General features: G+C 50.5%; 1 protein-coding gene and 1 long non-coding RNA gene across 3 annotated transcripts in view; one reads left to right on the top strand and one right to left on the bottom strand.

The window, feature by feature from the left end:
- The window catches only part of LOC113932291, a 111,485-nt gene extending 93,626 nt beyond the window's left edge, over positions 1-17,859 (top strand). For both annotated transcript variants that reach the window (XR_004819360.1, XR_003523025.1), the window contains 2 exons: positions 5,346-5,418; positions 16,475-17,859. This is a non-coding gene — a long non-coding RNA (uncharacterized LOC113932291). The remainder of the gene's footprint in view (positions 1-5,345; positions 5,419-16,474) is intronic.
- The window catches only part of XYLT1 (xylosyltransferase 1), a 290,901-nt gene continuing 283,107 nt past the window's right edge, over positions 10,069-17,862 (bottom strand). The window contains exon 12 of the mRNA XM_027611201.2: positions 10,069-12,163. Within this exon, the coding sequence (XP_027467002.2) occupies positions 11,841-12,163 (323 nt within the window). The 3' untranslated portion in view covers positions 10,069-11,840. The remainder of the gene's footprint in view (positions 12,164-17,862) is intronic.

Raw genomic sequence — 17,862 nt, 5'->3', positions numbered from 1 at the left:
TTGAATATATCTGTTAAATCCATCTGGTCGATTTTGTCATTCAAAGCAATGTTTCATTGTTGATTTTTTTGTTTGTTTGGATGGTCTGTCCACCAATGTAAGTGGAGTGTTAAAGTCCCCTACTATTAAAGTATTATTATCACCTGGTTCCTTTATGTTTGTTATTAACTGTTTTATGTATTTGGGTGCTCCTATGTTGTGGGCATAAATATTTACAATTGTTATATCTTTTTGTTGGATTATCCCCTTCAGGATTTTATGGTTTCCTTTGACTCCTCCTCCTACCCCTTCTTCCTCTTCTTCTTCCCCTTACCTTCTTCTTCTTCTTTTTTTAAAATGTATTTGTCAGAGAGAGCACAAACAGGAGAAGCAGGGGAAGTGGCAGGCAGAGGGAGAAGCAGGCTTCCCGCTGAGCAAGGAGCTCGATGTGGGACTCGATCCCAGGACCCTGGGATCATGACCTGAGTCAAAGGCAGATGTTTAACTGACTGAGCCACCCAGGCGCCCGATCCTTTGTCTTTCTTACCATCTTTGTTTAAAGTCTATTTTGTCCCATATAGATGTTCCTACGCTAGCTTTCTTTTGATGTCCATTTGCATGGTAAGTGTTTCTATAGCCCCTGTTGATCTGCAGGTGTCTTTAGGTCTGAAATGAATCTCTTGTAGGCAGCGTACAGATGGGTCTAATTTTTTCATCTGTCACTCTGTGTCTTTTGATTGGGGGGTTCAGTCCATTTACATTCAAAGTAATTATTGATAGGTATTTACTGCCATTTTGTTACTTGTTTTATGGTGGTGATTGTAGTTTTTCTCTGATCCTTTCTTGTGTGCTCTTTCATGGTTTGCTGGTTTTCTTTAGTGATATACTTGGATTCCTTTCTTTTTATTACTTGTATATACATTATTGGTTTTTGATTTGTGGTTACCGTTAGGTTTGTATATAACATTTTCTGCAAATAGCAGTCTATGATTAAGTTGATGGTCACTTAAGTGCAAATCCATTCTTTATTCCTCTCCCTGCCATGTTTAAAGTATATGGTGTCATATTTTACATCCTTTTATTTTGTGAATCCCTGGATTGATTTTTTTTTATAGAAATATTCTTACTGCTTTTGTGTGATCTACTTTTCATACTTTGACTTATGATCTGTTCTTTCCACTCAAAGGGTCTCCTTTAGTATTTTTTGCAGGGCTGGGGTACCTGGGTGGCTCAGTTGGTGAAGTGTCCAACTCTTGACTTCGGCTCAGGTCATGATCTCAGGGTCGTGAGATCGAGCCCCACATCAGGCTCTGTGCTCAGCAGAGGAGTCTGCTTGAGATTCTCTATCTCCCTCTCCCCTCTGCCCCTACCCCTCAAATAAATAAATAAATCTTTAAAAAAACCACACATTTTTTTCAGGGCTGGTTTAGTGGTCATGAACTCCTTCAGTTTTTGCTTGTCTGAGAAACTTTTTATCTTTCCTTCCATTTTGAATGATAGCCTTGCTGGATAGAGTATTCTTGGCTGTAGATTTTTCCCTCTTAGTACTTCTATATATCATGTCACCCTCTTCTGGCCTGAAATATTTATGCTGAAAAATCCACTGATAGCCTTATGGAGTTTCCCTTGTATATAACTTTTTTTCCTCTTGTACCTTTTAAAATGTTCCTTTATCACTATTATTTATTTTTTGCCATTTCAATAACTATGTGGACCTCCTTTGGTTGATTATTTTCTTGGGGGGGGGCAGGGGGTTCTTTGTGCCTCCTGGATCTGGATCTGTTTCCTTCCCCAGATCTGGGAAGTTTTCAGCTATTATTTCTTCAAATAAATGTTCTGCCCCCTTTCCTCTCTCTTCTCCTTCTGGGATCCCTATAATGTGAATGTTTTATGCTTGATGGGGTCACTGAATTTCCTAAGTCTGTTCTTACTTTGCATAATTCTTTTTTCCCTCTCATTTGTTCAGCTTGATTACTTTCTATTATTCTCTCTTCTAGTTCATTAATTTATTCCTTTGCTTCTTCCAGCCTGCTATTTATTCCTCAAGTATATCTTAATTTTCATTTATTGAGTTCTTCATCTCTGATTCCTTTTTTATGTTTTCTTCCTCTTTGTTAAGGGTCTCACTCATGTCCTCCACTCTTTTCTCAAGGCCACTGAGTATCTTCATGATCATTACTTTAAATTCCCTATCAGGCATGTTACTTATATCCATTTCACTTAGGTCTCTTGCTGCGGTTTGGTCCTGTTCTTTCATTTGTGATAGATTCCTCTTTCTCCTCATTTTGCCTAACTCTGTCTGTTTCTGTGGGTTCGGAATGTCAGTTTCGTCTCATGCTCTTGAAGCCAGTGGGCGGAAGTGCACTTTTAATGAGGTAGGGCTTGTCCTTCTCTGCAGGTGAAGTGCAGCCCCCCCCCCCCCGAGACTGGTGTCACGTGGGTTCTGGGTTCCGCAAGGTGGCTGTGTGTTTATGATAAGGGGCAGGGAAGGGAAATGGCACCTGCCAGCTCCTTTGTTCCTGGAGGAGTCCCTCAGGGAACTCAGAGATGACTAACCACCACTGCCTCACGTAAGCCCCAGGTGCCTTGCAAACTGCTGCTTCTAGGCAGAGAAGGCAGGCTGTTGGTTGTGCTGGCTCTGTATGGGTGGGGACTTGGCTCCTGATTGCCCTCTGGACCCTCTCAGAGCAGAGCCACTGATTTTTAAGGTTCGAGGTTTTATGTCCCCCTGGTTGTAAGCACTCAGAAAATTTGGCTCCTCTGATTTTCAAAGCCAAACACTTTGGGGATTTCTCTGCCCCTTGCAGGCTCCTTTGTGTGATAGATTGTTTTCTCTCCTCTCTCTGTGCCCATGGCTCCCTCCCTCTGGTGGTTCCCACTGAGCCCTCACCCTTCCTACCCTCTTTGATGTGATCCTTTCTCTACAGTTAGCAATGGAGTTTGTTTGGCAAGTCTCTGGGATCCTTTCCTGGGTGTTGGCTCTCATACAAGTGTTACCTAGTTGTATCCATGGGACGAGATGTGTTCAGAGTCCTCTTACTCTGTCATCTTCCCAGGAAGTCTCCTATCAAGTGTATTTTTAATTTCGCTGTGTTTTTCCTCTTTGTTGGGTTCTTTTTTATCTCTTTGTTAAGGATCTCATGGCTGTCCTCCACTCTTTTCCCCAGTCCAGTGAGTACCTTTATGATCATTACTTTAAATTCTTTATCAGGCACATTCTCTACATTTTGTTTAGCTCTCTTGCTATGATTTTGTCCTGTTCTTTCATTTGGGACCTACTCCTCTTTCACATTTTGCTTAACTTGCTGTGTTTCTCTGTGTTAGCAAAGTGAGTTGTTTCTTGCTCTTGAAAGTAGGGGCCTTGGGGCGCCTGGTGGTGACTCAGTCAGTAAGCATCTGCCTTCGGCTCAGGTCATGATCCTGGGGTCCTGGGATGGAGCCCTGCATCGGGTTCCCTGCTCCACGGGGCGTCTGCTTCTCCCTCTGCTTCTGCCCCTCCCCCCACTCGTGCACTCTCTCTCTCTCAAAAAAAAAAAAAAAGAAAGAAAAATCTTAGAAAGTAAGTAGTGGCCTTAGGAAGAAAAGAGGTCCTATAGTGCCCTGCAGGGCTGTGTTCCCTATTGACCAGAACCTGGTGCTTCAGGGGTGTCTCCTCTGTGTGTTGCAAGTGCCCTGGTGTGGTGGCTGAGCCACATCTGCCTTCAGTCCAGTCGTCTGCAATGGCTGTTTGCCTGTTGTGAGGAGGGTTTGGTCCCTGGGGTGGTGGTGGTGGTGCACCAGTCTGGGGCCACCTTGGGCCTGAGGTGGGTCAGACCAGGCATTTGCTAGAGATGCAGTAGCACCCAACTGTAGGCCCCTTTCCTTGTGTTGTCCCCTGAAAAGCTTTCATTGGTGGGTGGGCCCGCAATCAGACAAGTTTCTTCCCCCTGCCCACCACTCCGGTCAGTGGGACGGGTCTATGTGGTTAGCTTTCCCTCGCCCTCGGGGAGGAGTCCCTTTGCAGTGGTGGTGGCCCCTGATGGGGCTGCTAGCACACTGCTGGGCTTGGGGCCCCAGTGTGGATGGGCTCTGGCCAGGGGTGTATCAGGGGGGTGGATTTGCAATGTGCTGGGGGGTAGGGGGCAGCTGGGTGGGGGTGTTTATGAGCAGCCAGTCCTCGGCAGGAGGGCCTTAGGCTGGCCTAGGTGCAGGGGGCAGATCAGCTGAAGTGCAGTGCTGGGGGGTGGGGCAGGGTGCAAGCGAGCTGGGTAGTGAATATCAGCACTGCGTTGGTTCCCACAGGTGACCATGTGCTTATGCTGGGGGAGGGGGGGTGGCGGGAGAAGGAAATGGCGCCTTTGTTCCTGGAGGAGTCTCCCAGAGATCTGTTCCTCTGGGACACGTGCTAAGATTAGTAAAGAACTCTCCCTTTTGTATACCCCAGGCATTTTTTGAACTGCTGCTTCTATGCTGTATCTCCCTGGGCTGTTTGTTGAGCTGCCTATTTAAGGGCAGGACACTGTTTTCTGCTGCCCTTCTGGCTCTCCCGGAGCTGACCCTGGTGATTCTGAAAGTTGCAGATGTTAAGTCCCACTGATTGTAAGAACTGGTGAAGTTAGGCCTCTCTGGTATCCAAAGCCAAAAGTGACGGGGACTGGTCTTCCCAGTGGAGGTCCCCTAGGTCTTAGATGCCTGGTGTGGTGTCTGTTCCTCTCTGAGCCTGTGGCATCCCTCTGTCCTGCAGACAGTCCCCTGGATCAGTCTGGCTCCTGACCACATCTCTTGCCCTCCTGCCCCCTTTGATGTGACCTCTTCTCTACATTTAGCTGTGGAGAGTCTGCTCTGTCAGTGTTTGGGTCGTGTTCTGGGTTATTTGCACTGACCTGGATGTTACATGTGGGTTTATCTGTAGGACAAGGTGAGCCTACGGTTCTCCTACTCTGCCATCTTCGTAGGAAGTCCTGACCGGGGCATTATTCAGTGTGGAATTCAGGGCAAGCCATCACACCACCCCCAAACCCCCCCCCCCCCATCCCCATCCTAAAGTCACCATCTCTAGCCTATTTTGTTCTAGTTGTGCAGTCCTATCTGGGTCTCAGGGGCACTCTCGGCCTTTAAGGATGTTGAAGGGTGAATTAACAGGATCTCTGCAATCCAGCCACCTGGGCACTCTCAGTCCCTGTCCATGGCCTTCAGGAGCCATGTATAAACATGGCAGTGAGGCCAACCCAAGGATGGAGGATCATTCCTCTTAAAGACTTGAGAAGGTCTCACTGGGGCATGGGGAACCTTGGCTCTGGTTCTGACCATGATGCTAGTATCTTGTATCTTGGTAGCTTCAAGCCAATCACTTCACCCACTGGAGTCACTGTATCTTTTACTTGTAGGATGAAGGGGCTGAGATTCGGGTTTTGCGGAGGAACATCTGAGCTGCCATTTCTGGATGAATGAGGAGTTAAGGTAAGATTGCCTGCTAGAACACAAATTCTCAATGGGATCACACAACATGTTTTATATCATGGTTACCAGTCGGGAATAGCTGGCCAGGGGGCCTTCCTATGTGACTATCCAAGGGCCTGGGTCCTTCTGTGGCTCTGTGCACCTTTAAACTGGGAGCTTTGTGAGATTTCCAAGAAGAGCAGAGCAGAGCGACGCATGAATGGTCCAAATCAAGATGATTCAAAACACTTGCACTGGAAATTTTTTTGGCCAGGTCTGGAAGTGCCCTGCACCCCTCCCACTCACATTTCATGGGTCAGAAGTTGGCCACAAGGCCACACTTAGGCATGAGGAAATCTGGGAAACGTGGTCTGGCTGTGTGGAGAGGAGAAAACGTGTCGGCTACACAACCAGCCAGCTGGGGAGAGAGAACCGTTTGCCAGTTGAAATGGCAGGCCTTCCTGGCTGTCCTCGACTTACCAAAGGGTCTAAAACCATACACTTCGACCTCAACCAGGGGAATCGCGTACAGGAGGGTGTTACAGTAATGTCACTGCAAGAGGACAGCAGGCTGGATTAGGGGGTGCGTCCACACCTCCAGGTTTTGGACCTCAGGCCTGGGGTCTGGGCATTCCAGTCCCAGTTCAGATGACAGATTATATAATCACCCAATAGAGGAAGGAAGAGAGTACTGGATTTGGTGAAGATGCAGGATATTGCTGAAGAGAAGCCATAGAGCCACTGTTCCATAAAGACAGTATTTTTTTTTTTTAATTTTTAAAATTCTGCATCTGAAAACACAGTAATGACAGAAAGCATCTATATACACCTGCAGTGTTTTTGGTATGATACAGTATTTAATACATCCACTGTTTTCTGCAAAAAAATTTGCTTTGTCAGACAGAAACAAACTCCCCTAGACAAAAAAATACAGCTAAGGCACAATTTTGTTGTTTTTCTGCTAAATGAAGATACAGAAAAGGTGCAAAAATGGGTGGGTAGTGCAATCGCTTCCGAGAAACACTGTCTACCTCGAAGAAAAGTGTTCGTAGGATCGGAACTGTGATGACTGGTCAATTTCAGATAGTTCAATCTCTTTTAAAATACTCCTTTAAATAAATAGCAAAATATCTACATCTTTCAGTGTGTGCCATTGGAATTCTTTTTTTAAACTTTATTTACAGATTTTTTTAAATCAATACATTACAAAATATTTCTGTACAGTTTTATGCATATCATGATCGATAACAAAATAGTTATTTTTAAAAACTATATCACCACATGTCTTTGAAAAAAAATGAGGGGGACAGTAATAACTTATCATGAGGCCTCTACAAAATAAAACAAATGCTACTGACAACATAATATTAAAAACAAAAAAGAAGACGGAGAAAGGACTCTAAGGACGGTTGCACTCAATTCCAGTGAATTTCCTATGAGAACCCTCGGGGGTTGTCTTTGGCCTCCAATGGGACCTGGGGCGACAGAAGTCAGGAGCGTGATCCCTTTGAGAACACAACCCATCTGCTGGGAATACGGAACGCTCCCCCTTTCCAGGCAGGAAGGACGAAAGAGAAATCGAGACACTCTCCTGATTTACCCTTGAACGAAGTACAGGAAGTCATCAAGCCTGGGGGGTAGGGGGTGGGAGAGGGGGGACGGCAGAGCAGGTGCTCACAGCCGGCTGGGGCGGAAGCCGAGCTGGTGCCTCGGCGGTGTGCGCGGACAGCTGCACCAGTGAGCTGCCGTTGGCGGGAGCACCGGAGCCTTCATTTTACCCAGAGGAACAACAGGAGAATACTTTTTCTTAAAGACGACACATAGAAGCCATTTCTGTTGTGTCTGCAACCTAGAGATGGGCAGCCCCTGGCTGAGGAGGTTGCCCTGAAAGCGTCGGGATGCTCTTTCTTCTCGGATGTTGGTAGAAGTTGGAGGGAGAGGGCAGTCAGCTTTCCAAAAATAATGTTAAGGCCACATTTCAAAAAGGAGAAACCTAAGGCTTTTGGGGGTTGGTGGGGGAAGCAGGGGAGGAGAAGCAAGTGGGAAGGAAATGAGGATGGAGCAGAGATGGTGTCCAGGAAGGGGGGTGGGTGCCAGGGGCAGAACCTGCTTTCCTGGGGACTCCGGGGGCAGAGGCAGTTGGAGCGTTCCCAGCCAGAGGGAGGGGAGGGGAGGGCCGGGCCGCCTTCTCCCTGCGTGGGGCTTGGTGAGGACAGAACCAAAGACAACGTGAGGGGTACACACAGGTGGCGCGTGAAAGCCCTCCTCGGTCTTAAGAGGGGTCTACACAGTATCTTGTTTGTAAGGTAAAACAAAAAAAACCCAAACTTCCGAGAGAAAGAGACACAGAGAGGGAAACAGAGAGAGGGAGAGAAATTTGCATAGATTGTACATTCAGCTCCAGCACATTTGGGACACCTAATTATCTCCCCCCCTCCCCAGGTAAACTTCTCAGCAGACAAATGAGGTAGCGCCTGTGGTAGACCCATGGGCAAAAAGTAAGGTAACTGAGTTGAAGAGGGTGTCCCGTGAGCCAGCACAACTCCAGCACAGTGTCCAAGACATGTGCCAAGATGGCTGCTCAAACCCGGGACTGTTTGACACACCCCTCCCTCCCTGGACCCTGTCCTTGTCACCTCCACCTGGGCAGGCTGGAATTCTGGAAGGTGTGGGCCTCTTAGGTCAGGTCTCCAAATTCTTTTTTTTTTTTTTTTTTTTTTTTTTAAAGCACCATCTTGGGACCAGGCCAGCCCCACACGCCAGTTCTTCTGGGACCTTCTCCTCCGCGGGGCCATGTCTTCAGGGTGGAATGACCAGTAAGAGGTTCGTGTTCTCGCTTCAGAGCGATCGGCGAAACGAGCCATAATCTTTGCCCCTGCCTACTGGTGGCTCATTTCCTCCTCCACCAGGGCACTGCCTGACCTCCTCGCAAACCATCTCTCCAGAGAGCAGAGGTGGTTGGCTGTGCACGGGAGGAACTGTGGAATTTCTCTTTGCCCACACTCAAAACCGAAAAAAACCCATGAAACAAAAACACATGGTTGACACTTAAAAATCAAATTTCCTATGAAAATCTGGATCTCTGGCTTCCTTTACCAAATTGGAAGAGTCTGCAGGCTCCCCTGCAAAGACAGGCTGCTGTCTTCGGATGGGCCGTGCGCACAGACCCCAGTCCCCACCACTCCCAATTCTTATGCCAACCATGTTAAGTGTTTGCGACCCCTACCACAGTGTGTGGCTTTGACCTGGCAGGGTTTGGCCAACAGCCGTTCCTAGTATACCCCGCCTTGGGTGCTGTTGGGGGCTTGTGTCCTGAGTCTCCGGTGGACTTTGCTGTGTAAGGGGTCTTGGCTCAAGCCCCACCTTCCACAGCTGCTTCTCTCTACTCTGCACTTTCCTGGAAAGAGCTGGAGGGTCCAGCCCATGTCCTCCTTGTACTTGTCAACCAGGGAGCCTGAAGGCAGCATGTCCACCCACCCCAGGTATGTGCCCAGAGGAGGTGCAGTGTGCCCCTTTTGGGGGCTAGGGTGGTCTTGCTCATCCTGAGGGCACTGGCATCTTAAACTAGCAAGGGGGGAATGAAGCCCGAATGACTCCTGATCTGACCAGAAAGGTCTTTTTCCAAAGGGAGGTAAAGGCCCCCTTGTTAAATATGGGGGGGGGGGTCTATGCATTGCTCGCGTGCTCGAGGGAGACTGCTTTGCACCTGGCCTGGGCCGTGGGACTCGGGAAGACGGGCGGCCGCCTGAGCATCACTGGACGGGTTGGTTGGGAAATGACACAGGGTGCCACAGCCTCTTGAATGCTTCCTTCTCCCCAGACTGCCCCCAGGCTCCTGGTCAGGGAGCCGGGGGCCAGGCTTCAGGCTGTAACTGGGGTTCATCTCCTGGGGTTGGGTCCCATAGCCAGAACTCACGGCTGCCTGCCCTAGTGGCCTTTCCCCACTCACTCACTCACTCACAGGCTGATGAAGTTCAGCTGTTACTGTGTCCTCTGGGAAAACATCACCTTTTTTCAAATCCTCCTGGGCTTTGTTTGGAAATTTTTGTTTTTAATAGCAATGTTATTCCCTGGTCCCAAACCAGAGATCTTTACAGAAACACGGGGTGTGACCGTCTGGCTTCTGAATTCCTTGCTGTGGGGGGCGGGGGGAGGGGTATGACGCCCAGAGTAGACCTCTTCTGCTGCTTCGGTGGGGGTGGGGGATACCAGCAGTGTCATGGCTGCAGGAAAGGGTGTGCAGGCGCACACACCAGACCCAGGCCTGAGCCCTGCACAGGACATGGGGGATACCGTGGGACTCCCAGCAGTCTGGCCGGGAGGGTAAAGAGGAAGGCTCCCTGGGTGGGCTGGGGCAGAAAGAGGTGGTGGCACCGGCCGCTGGGCTCTTCATGGAGGGATGATCCGGGTTTTCTCAGCAAGCGCCTCCGAGGTCCCTGGAGCCCCTGGTGACCGTGGCTAGCTCTGGGCTCAGTCCGGCCACTCCCCGTCTTCCCAAACTGGCTTTCTCTCCATCTCAGGCTCGGAAGCAGGCCCTGCCATGGGTCCTCTGCCTCCACCCGAGTCATGAGCCTGTCTTGGCCCTGTGCCTGTCGCGGGCAGCAGGGATGGCTCAGGAATTCCAGCCCCACCGGGACCGGAGGACCCGCTGAGGCTCCCTCCTGCCTGAGGAAAAAGCAAGGCTCCAGTGTCCCCAGGGGTACCCCGTTTTCAGCCAGCGGATGATGCTGGTGCAAGCGTTCTCCTCGTGGTGTCCAACACCCCCGCTTTCCTCTGAGGACATGGAGAATGCGGGGCAGACAGGAGACAGACACTGGGGGCGGGGAAAGGGGGGGGGCCTTTCGTGAATAAAGGCAGCTTCAGTTAGTAAGAGACATAACTGACAAGCTGCAAAAGCAGCACCTACTCATTAGTCATTGACTAAAACATAGAAATAATAAATACCGAAAGTGTCCCTCCTCCAGACCCTCCCTGGCCCCCAGGACATGCGGCCTGGCGGGGCAGGGGCTGCGGGGTGAGTGTGGAGCAGTCAGGGGGAACTGCAGTACCTTCATACCCACGCTGCCCAGAAACACAAGGATGGGCCCTCCAGGGCAGTTAGCAACGAGGGGTGGGCCTTGGCCAAGGAAAGCCTGTCCTGGGAGGGGGGTCGGGGGGGGGGGGGGGAGGCTGCAATTGGAGAAGGAAGGGGCCTTGGGATGGGCTCTCCAGCAGAGCAGGTCCGGCCCTCCGAGGCACACAGCAAGGACACATTTCAGGTTTATGGCAACTCAAGCAGTTGGAAGAACACTATTGTTTGTTTAGGCTGGAAGAACACTATTGTTTGTTTAGGCTTGAACCACTCTGATTGATGCTCAAGCTTCCAGCTTCCACCGGCACAGCACAGGGGCCTCCAAGGCACCTCAGAGAAGGGCGGGCATGAATTTAGAACCCAAATCTGAAATGCTTGTTCCTGGATGTGAAAATCCCTGGTCACTTCCCTACAGCACCGGGGTGGGGCAATTCCCAAAGGTCTGGAGTGCCCGACCTCAGAGCGCAAGGGCTCAGGCAGGGGGTGGGTATTGCTGTGTTCAGCTCAGGAGTTGGCTCCAAACCATCTCTGCGTTTCCTGGCCATTGTCCCCAGAGTTCTCCCGGCCCCTGAATGGCTGGGAGATTTGATGCTCATACCCCTGAACCTCATCCCATTGATGCCACCTCAGGGGGCAGTCTGGAGGGAGGCTGGCCTGGACTGCAGACTTTGGGGAACCCCGGCCATGTCCCATCAAAAAGCTCTCCTGCTTATCTCGTTAGTAAGGAGGGTAACTCACCGGACAAGGGTGGGTGGAAGGCTCAGCCAGTCCCCTTTCCCTGCTCAGGAGCAGGAAGATGAGCCCAAGGGTGGGGCTGGAGATCAAGCCCCCGGTCTGGGCAGTGCTTTTCATACGGGGTTTTGCAGAACCCTTGGGTTCTGGGGAGGTACCTCAGGAGGACCCCAGGCAAAGGGACTGCCCAGTGGGCTGAGTGTTGAGGAAGAACCTCAGACTTGCCAGCTTCAACCAGAGCAGCCTGGATTTCAACCACACCTTGAACTTCTACCTCCAACTACACTTAGTAAACAAAATTCTGCTCAAAATAAAAGTTGGAGAATCACTTGACTGGGGGGATTGGGTCACCGAGGGGGAGGACAAGGAACCTGGAGGCTTCGAGGATCCACCAGAAGAGGTAAGACCACGATGGCGCTGGGACCCAGCAATCCTCACCCCCAGGGGCCAGCGTGCCCCACGCGGGTCGTTGGCAGGAACTGCCTTGACCTCCGCACCTTCCTTCTCCACCTTTCTGTAGCCAGGAGAGCCCCCTCGTCCAAAAGGCACCCCCGGGACTGGGGGGGGCCAGGGTCCGGGCGCCACCAGCCCTCGAGCTGCTTTCCCTCTGAGATCTGCTGAGGCCCACGCGGGCCCGGTGCTACCTGAGCCGGCCATCGGGTTTGACAGCCCCCAGCTCGGACTTGGGGTCGGGGCTGAAGGAGCTCCAGGCCGTCTGGCTGCAGGGCTGCATGACGGGGCAGGCACTGAGGCCTGTGGTGCAGACGTCCATGGCAGTCCACATGCCACCTACCAGAGAGTCCAGCCAGCGCTCCAGCACTGCGCCCGTGGAGGCCGCGTTCCTCCGCGCCTGCTCCACCTGGGCCGGGCTGATGGGCAGGCTGAGGACGGGGTTCAGGCTCTGGAAGCTCTGCTCCATGTAGGCGCTGCGGGGGGGCCCGTTGTGCAGCTTCAGTGCCTCCTCTGAAAGCCACAGGGAACAAGGAGATGGTCAGGAGAGTCACAGAGTGCGTACCACCCGGGTGCCTTGCGTGGCACTGGGCACCGCCCGGCACCATGTCCGGCACGGGACAGTCTCCTGGGGTTTGTCGGCAGCCCCGTGGCACAGACGAGGACACAGCCTCCGGGGACACTCCCTCCACAGCCATGAGCCCACTTTGTGCAGGGCACGGTCCACACGTCTGTCCACTGAGCACAGGCTTACAGAGCAGCTCAGCAGTCCAGACCATTCGTTCACTCATTCATTCGTTGTTTTCAGCACCTACTTTGTGCAAGGCATTCGTTCAACACATACCTCTATCTGCAAGGCACTCATTCATTTATTTGATAAAGATTAAGGGCCAGGCCCCACTCCACCTGGCGCGGAGGGAGCCAGATAAGATTACAGCCCTGCGGAGGGAGACTGAGGACAATCCATAGATACAGTCCTTTCAGCCGGTGATCAGTAACGCGAACGGACTACACTGCGTGCGGAGTCAGAGCAAGGGCTTGGCGCGCTGTGGTCCTTGGGCCAAGTCTGGCCCACCAAGTGTGCTAAGTCAAGTCTGACTAGGACACAGCTGTGTCTCTCTGCGGACCTGCCGTCTGTGGCTGCTTCTGCCACCAGAGCACCGCGGAGTCACTGGGACAAACAGTGTGTGGCCCACAAAGCGGGAAAGGTCTACCGTCCAGCCCTTTACAGTAAAAGCTTGCTGGCCCAGGAGTTAGAGAGTGACGAGGATGTTTATCTGGATGAGGGGGGCAAGGGAGACCTCTCTGAGGTGCCACCCGAGCTGAGTGCTGGTTAATGAGAACGAGGAAGCCATATGCAGATGGTGGCAAAGAGAATTCCGGGCAGAGGCAAAACCTCATTAAAGGCCTTTCTGCAAATCACAGAGCTAATGAGAGTCGCAGCCAAAGTTTGAGTCCGGGTCTGTTGACCTCAGCCGGCTCTCTCCACAGCCCGGCTTTGCTGAGCAGCACCTCATGCGTGAGCCTGCAGACGATAATCAGGGCGCCTGGGTCTGAACCCACAGGGCTCACAGCCCTGGCGTGCAGCTTCCGACGCGCCTGCTCTTTCCTTGACCATCAGAGGAGTAGAGTACCTAGTACCTTAGAGCTCCATGAGGATTAAATGTGCTGACTGATATTAAGTGCTTACAACGGCACCTGGCATTAGTACCCAACTTCCACATAACTTCCACAACTCAAACCCAAATAATCCAGTTAGAAGTGGGCAGAAGACATCCAGATGGCCAACAGACACATGGAAAGACACTCGACCTCACTCATCAGCAGGGAAGTGCAAACCAAAGCCACAAGGAGGTATCACCTCGCACCTGTCAGAACAGCTAAAATCAAAAAGGAGACAAGTGTTGGCGAAGACGTGGAAAAAAAGGAACCCTCGTGCTCTGTTGGTGGGAATGCAAGCTGGTGCAGCCACTCTGGAAAACAGTATGGAGGTTCCTCAGACAGTTCAAAATAGAGCTACTCTAGGATCCAGCAATCGCACTACTGGGTATTTACCCAAAGAATATGAAAGCGCTAACTGCTAAACATATGTGGGCCCCTATGTTTATTGTGACATTATCTACGTAGTCAAGCTACGGGAATAGCCCAAGTGTCCGTCCATAGATGAATGGGTAAAAGATGCGGTGTACACAGTGGAATATATACAGCGGAACAGTACTCAGTACCAACGAGGAGGAGATGTTGCCATTTACATCAACATGAACAGAGCTAGAGAGTCTAATGCTAAGTGACAAGACCATAGGATTTCACTCATGTGAAATTTAAGAAACAAAAACAAAGGAAAACAGACACAGGAAAAACCAGACTCTTAGATGCAGTGAACTGCTGGTTGCCAGAGGGGAGGTGGGCGGCAGGACGGGTGCAAGAGGTGATGGGGGCTCAGAGTGCACTGGTCGTGATGCGCACGGGGGGATGTAAAGAACTGTCGAATCACTATATTGTACACTGGAAACTACGTCATACTGCACGTGAATTATACTGTGTGCACACATGGATGGCATTTGGCGAAGACTTTAAGTGCTTGGAGAAGTTTAGCCAGGATTATTAGGGTTGGTGTTATTAGTACACAACCCTTGTACACACACACAGCCACAGGGCTGGTGTTATGCCCATTTTGCAGATGGGGAAATGGGTGGCCATCGTGCAAGACAGAGCTGCGCTTAGGTCCTGGACTGGCTGAGTCCAATGCCCGTTCTTGTCCTCACGATTTTCTACTTGCGGGCTCATCCACCAACTGGAAGCTAAAAAAGCTTTTTTCCCCCTTAATTTTATTTTCATCTGGAAGCCAGTCTTTCCAAGACGTGGTTTCCCCATCTGTAAACTGGATACCTGCCCTTGCCCCAATGAGACCCCCAGGGCTGGCAAGGGGCTCAGGAAGTTCATGTGCTCTATGAACAGTAAAGGGACACATCAAGAGGGGGCTGTGACTACTTCCTGGGGCTTACAGATGGGGAAGCAGAAAGTGCACACATTTGGGCTGACGGAGAGAAGCTAGACGTTTCTATTTTGGAGAAGTTCCCTCTTACTGCCTGTTTCATTGCCAAACACAGGAATAGATTTAAAAAACCTACCGGCCACTGATTTTGGTGAGTTGTGTTTTAGCCAGTCAGCTCTGGGTCGGGCTGAGATAGCCAGGTCTCCGAGACACGTCCTTATGGGACAGTGTGGCATTCAGAAAACAGTTCCCGTTCACATGATGGTGGCTGTCCCCCTCAGTGGCAACCAGGGAGGCTTGGATAATCTGCATGCTCTTTTCGAATATGTTCAGTCCTGAGTGCGGTTCAAGGAGGCAGAAAGACCATACACCTGCCCTTCTTAAAGTAACCAGTGGAATTAACAACATGTCTTAAAAAAAATGGCCCTAGCCCACCTCTTCCTGGTGCTGGCAGGCAGGGTGGGCAGCTCCTGGACCATCTGTCCGAGAACGGAGCCCGTTCTTTCTCGAGCAGGTCCTGCCTTGTCCACCGGAGCCTCTCAGTCCCTCCACATCTGCAGAGCTGGCAGTGGGGAGCTACCCGAACCCACAAAAGGCCAGACATACAAAGTGAAAAGAGCAGCTAACAAGCATCTGAACGCGGGGAACCAAATATTGTGGCTGATGCAGAAAACCCTTATGAAAAATGAGGTTAATGTGGGAAATGCTATTACAGCATCAGCCCGTGATGCGCGCCTCTATAATTAAATTTTCCTCAATTCCACCTCATCAGATTTCTTGAGATTACCAGGGACGCATCAATAGCAAATTACTCTTGATGAATCATTTTACAAATTGCATTGCCCCCACCTTTGCGTTCCCTGTCACTGGAACATTGTTAACAGACACGCTTACTGACGGGTGGCGGGGGGAGGGGGGCGGCGGCGCTGACCCCTGGCTTATCCTGGGCAGGAGAAGGAAGAGCCTTGCCATCTTCAGAAACTCCAAGAAGAAAAAAAAAGCTGGAAAAACCAGGACCCAGTGAATGGTCCCAGGGTTTTTTTCCCCCTGGAGTGGAGGACCGCTCCTTTGTTCTGACAGGTGTATCTGGAGCAAAGAGGAGAATGCTATTTTTATCGTCGTCCTCTGCGTCTGGCTTTGGGAACTCTCAGGGATGCTAAGGATGGGAACCTCATCAGGAGGGCACTTGCTAGTGCCCAGCTAGTTTTGGAAGGGCTGTCTTTTGCCTGTTTCGCGGGGAGAGGGGGGAGCAGACTTCCATCTCGAGAAAACATGAGGTCTGTATCTTTCCGCTTGCTCAGCACAGAAACTTAGCAGAAGTCAACAGAGTTTACGTCACGCCCCCGTTCGGATTCCAGGCGCCCCTTCCCCATGTCTTTGTCCCCGTCTCCTTAGGTCACTGGCTAAATGGCACCCAGCCCAGAGCTCTTTTTACCTAATAGAGGCGGTAATGCGTTTTTGGCTTCTGGGTTTCTGATCTGTTGGATGTAGACAAACAATTTCAAATATCAAGAGACCCAGAAATCCTGTCTCTAGGAATCTATTTCATGGATGTATCTGTATGGGCACAATTTTAGATTCAAGAATCTTTGCAGTGTTCTCTGTACCACCACCACCACCACCACCACCACCACCACCAGAAGCTGTGTGTCTACTCACGGGGGAGACAGAAGGATTCTGGGTCCTTAATCCAGTGGAATATGAGGCAGCAGGTAGCTTTAGATACACAGACTCAGAAAGTCCAAAGAGCAAGTTTCATGACAAAATTATCACTCCATTTTCAAAAGCCAGCAATGTGTGACTTGTTTTGTATGTTGTTTATGCTTTAGAAACCTCCAGAAACCTCTAGAAGGATGAACAGCCAAGTGCTGGCAGCGGTCCCCGCGGGAGGTGGGGCTGAGCAGGGAGGAAGACCTTCCCAGTGATCAGGGGAGGACAAGAACACAGAAAAATGTAAGTCGATTCTTCGGATGAGAAAAGACAAAGAAGGCGGGCACCTTAGGAATCCAACATGCCTCTGCATGCCCAGCGGGAACCACCGTCCTGATTCTGTGTCGACGACTCATTTCCTCACAGCTTTCTAGACACGAGAGTCCTGGAATCACGTCCTGGTGGCTGGGCCTGCTTCTGCACTTTAAATGTATGCACCCTCGTTATGACTTCTGCGATAAGTCCCCCTCAATGTTACGGTGTAGAGTCTCATCCAAACCAGTGCACGGAGCGGAGTGGTGCTGCTGTTCCCGGCCACGCAGAACTCCGCTGTCTGGGCAGACCCCACGGTGTCTATCCACCTGAGTGTGGGTGTCTGGGCTGCTCCTGGTTTGGTGCCATTAGGAACAGTTCTGCTCTAGGTCTGCACAGGTCTGTAGGGCAGCCACAGAGGCCTGGGATTCTGTGCAGCACGGGTGTGTGCGGTGTGTGCATGGTGGTGTGAAGTGGGATCTCTTTTTGCTTTTCATTTGCATTTCTCTCATTATTCATGAGGCCGAGCATCCTTTTGTATGTGTGTGGGCCATTTATGCGCTTTTTTCTTTCTCCTTTGTAACAGGAGTTGGCAGTCCTTTTTTTTTTTTTTTTTATAAAGGGCCAGATAGTATTTTTGGATCTATGGGCCATGCAATCTGCGTCACAATTACTCAGGGCTGCCACTGAAGTCCCGAGGAAACCATAAACAATATGTCAATGAATGGGTGTGGCTGTGTCCCAATAAAGCTTTATTTACAAAAATAGGGAGTGGGCCAGATTTGGCCTGTGGCTTGCAGTTGGCTCTGATTTGTGGGATTTCTTTATATATTTTGAAGGGATTTTACGTGTAGCAAATATTTTTTACCAGATGTAGTGTCTTTTCTCCTAGTGTAGCATGTTTTTGATGAACAGAATTTCCTATTTTAATTATTGTTTTTAAAAAAGTGAGTAAGATTTGCTGAAACTCAGTATCTGCCTGGGTTTATTTCCCATCTTGTCTTAAATACGATCAGGGCTTTCTGGAAGTCCAGTGGGAAAGCAGGTAAGAATTAGATACGTAATACGCAGACAGATGACATCACCTCAGGGTACAAGTAGAAAATTAGAAGGTTCTCTATGCAAACAAGGAGAAAATACAGAGCAGACAGCACTGTTCTCCGAGGCAGCCTACATGCCCCCCATGTGAGTGGCACTGCCCACTGAGGAGGAGGACCCCAGAGACCCCCAGGATGGAATATTTCCCCGCAGAGAC

The sequence above is a fragment of the Zalophus californianus genome, chromosome 10, assembly GCF_009762305.2.
Source record: "Zalophus californianus isolate mZalCal1 chromosome 10, mZalCal1.pri.v2, whole genome shotgun sequence".
Lineage (NCBI taxonomy): Eukaryota > Metazoa > Chordata > Mammalia > Carnivora > Otariidae > Zalophus > Zalophus californianus.
Note: the sequence above shows the minus strand (reverse complement) of the source record. Positions and strands in the feature narration are given on the sequence as shown.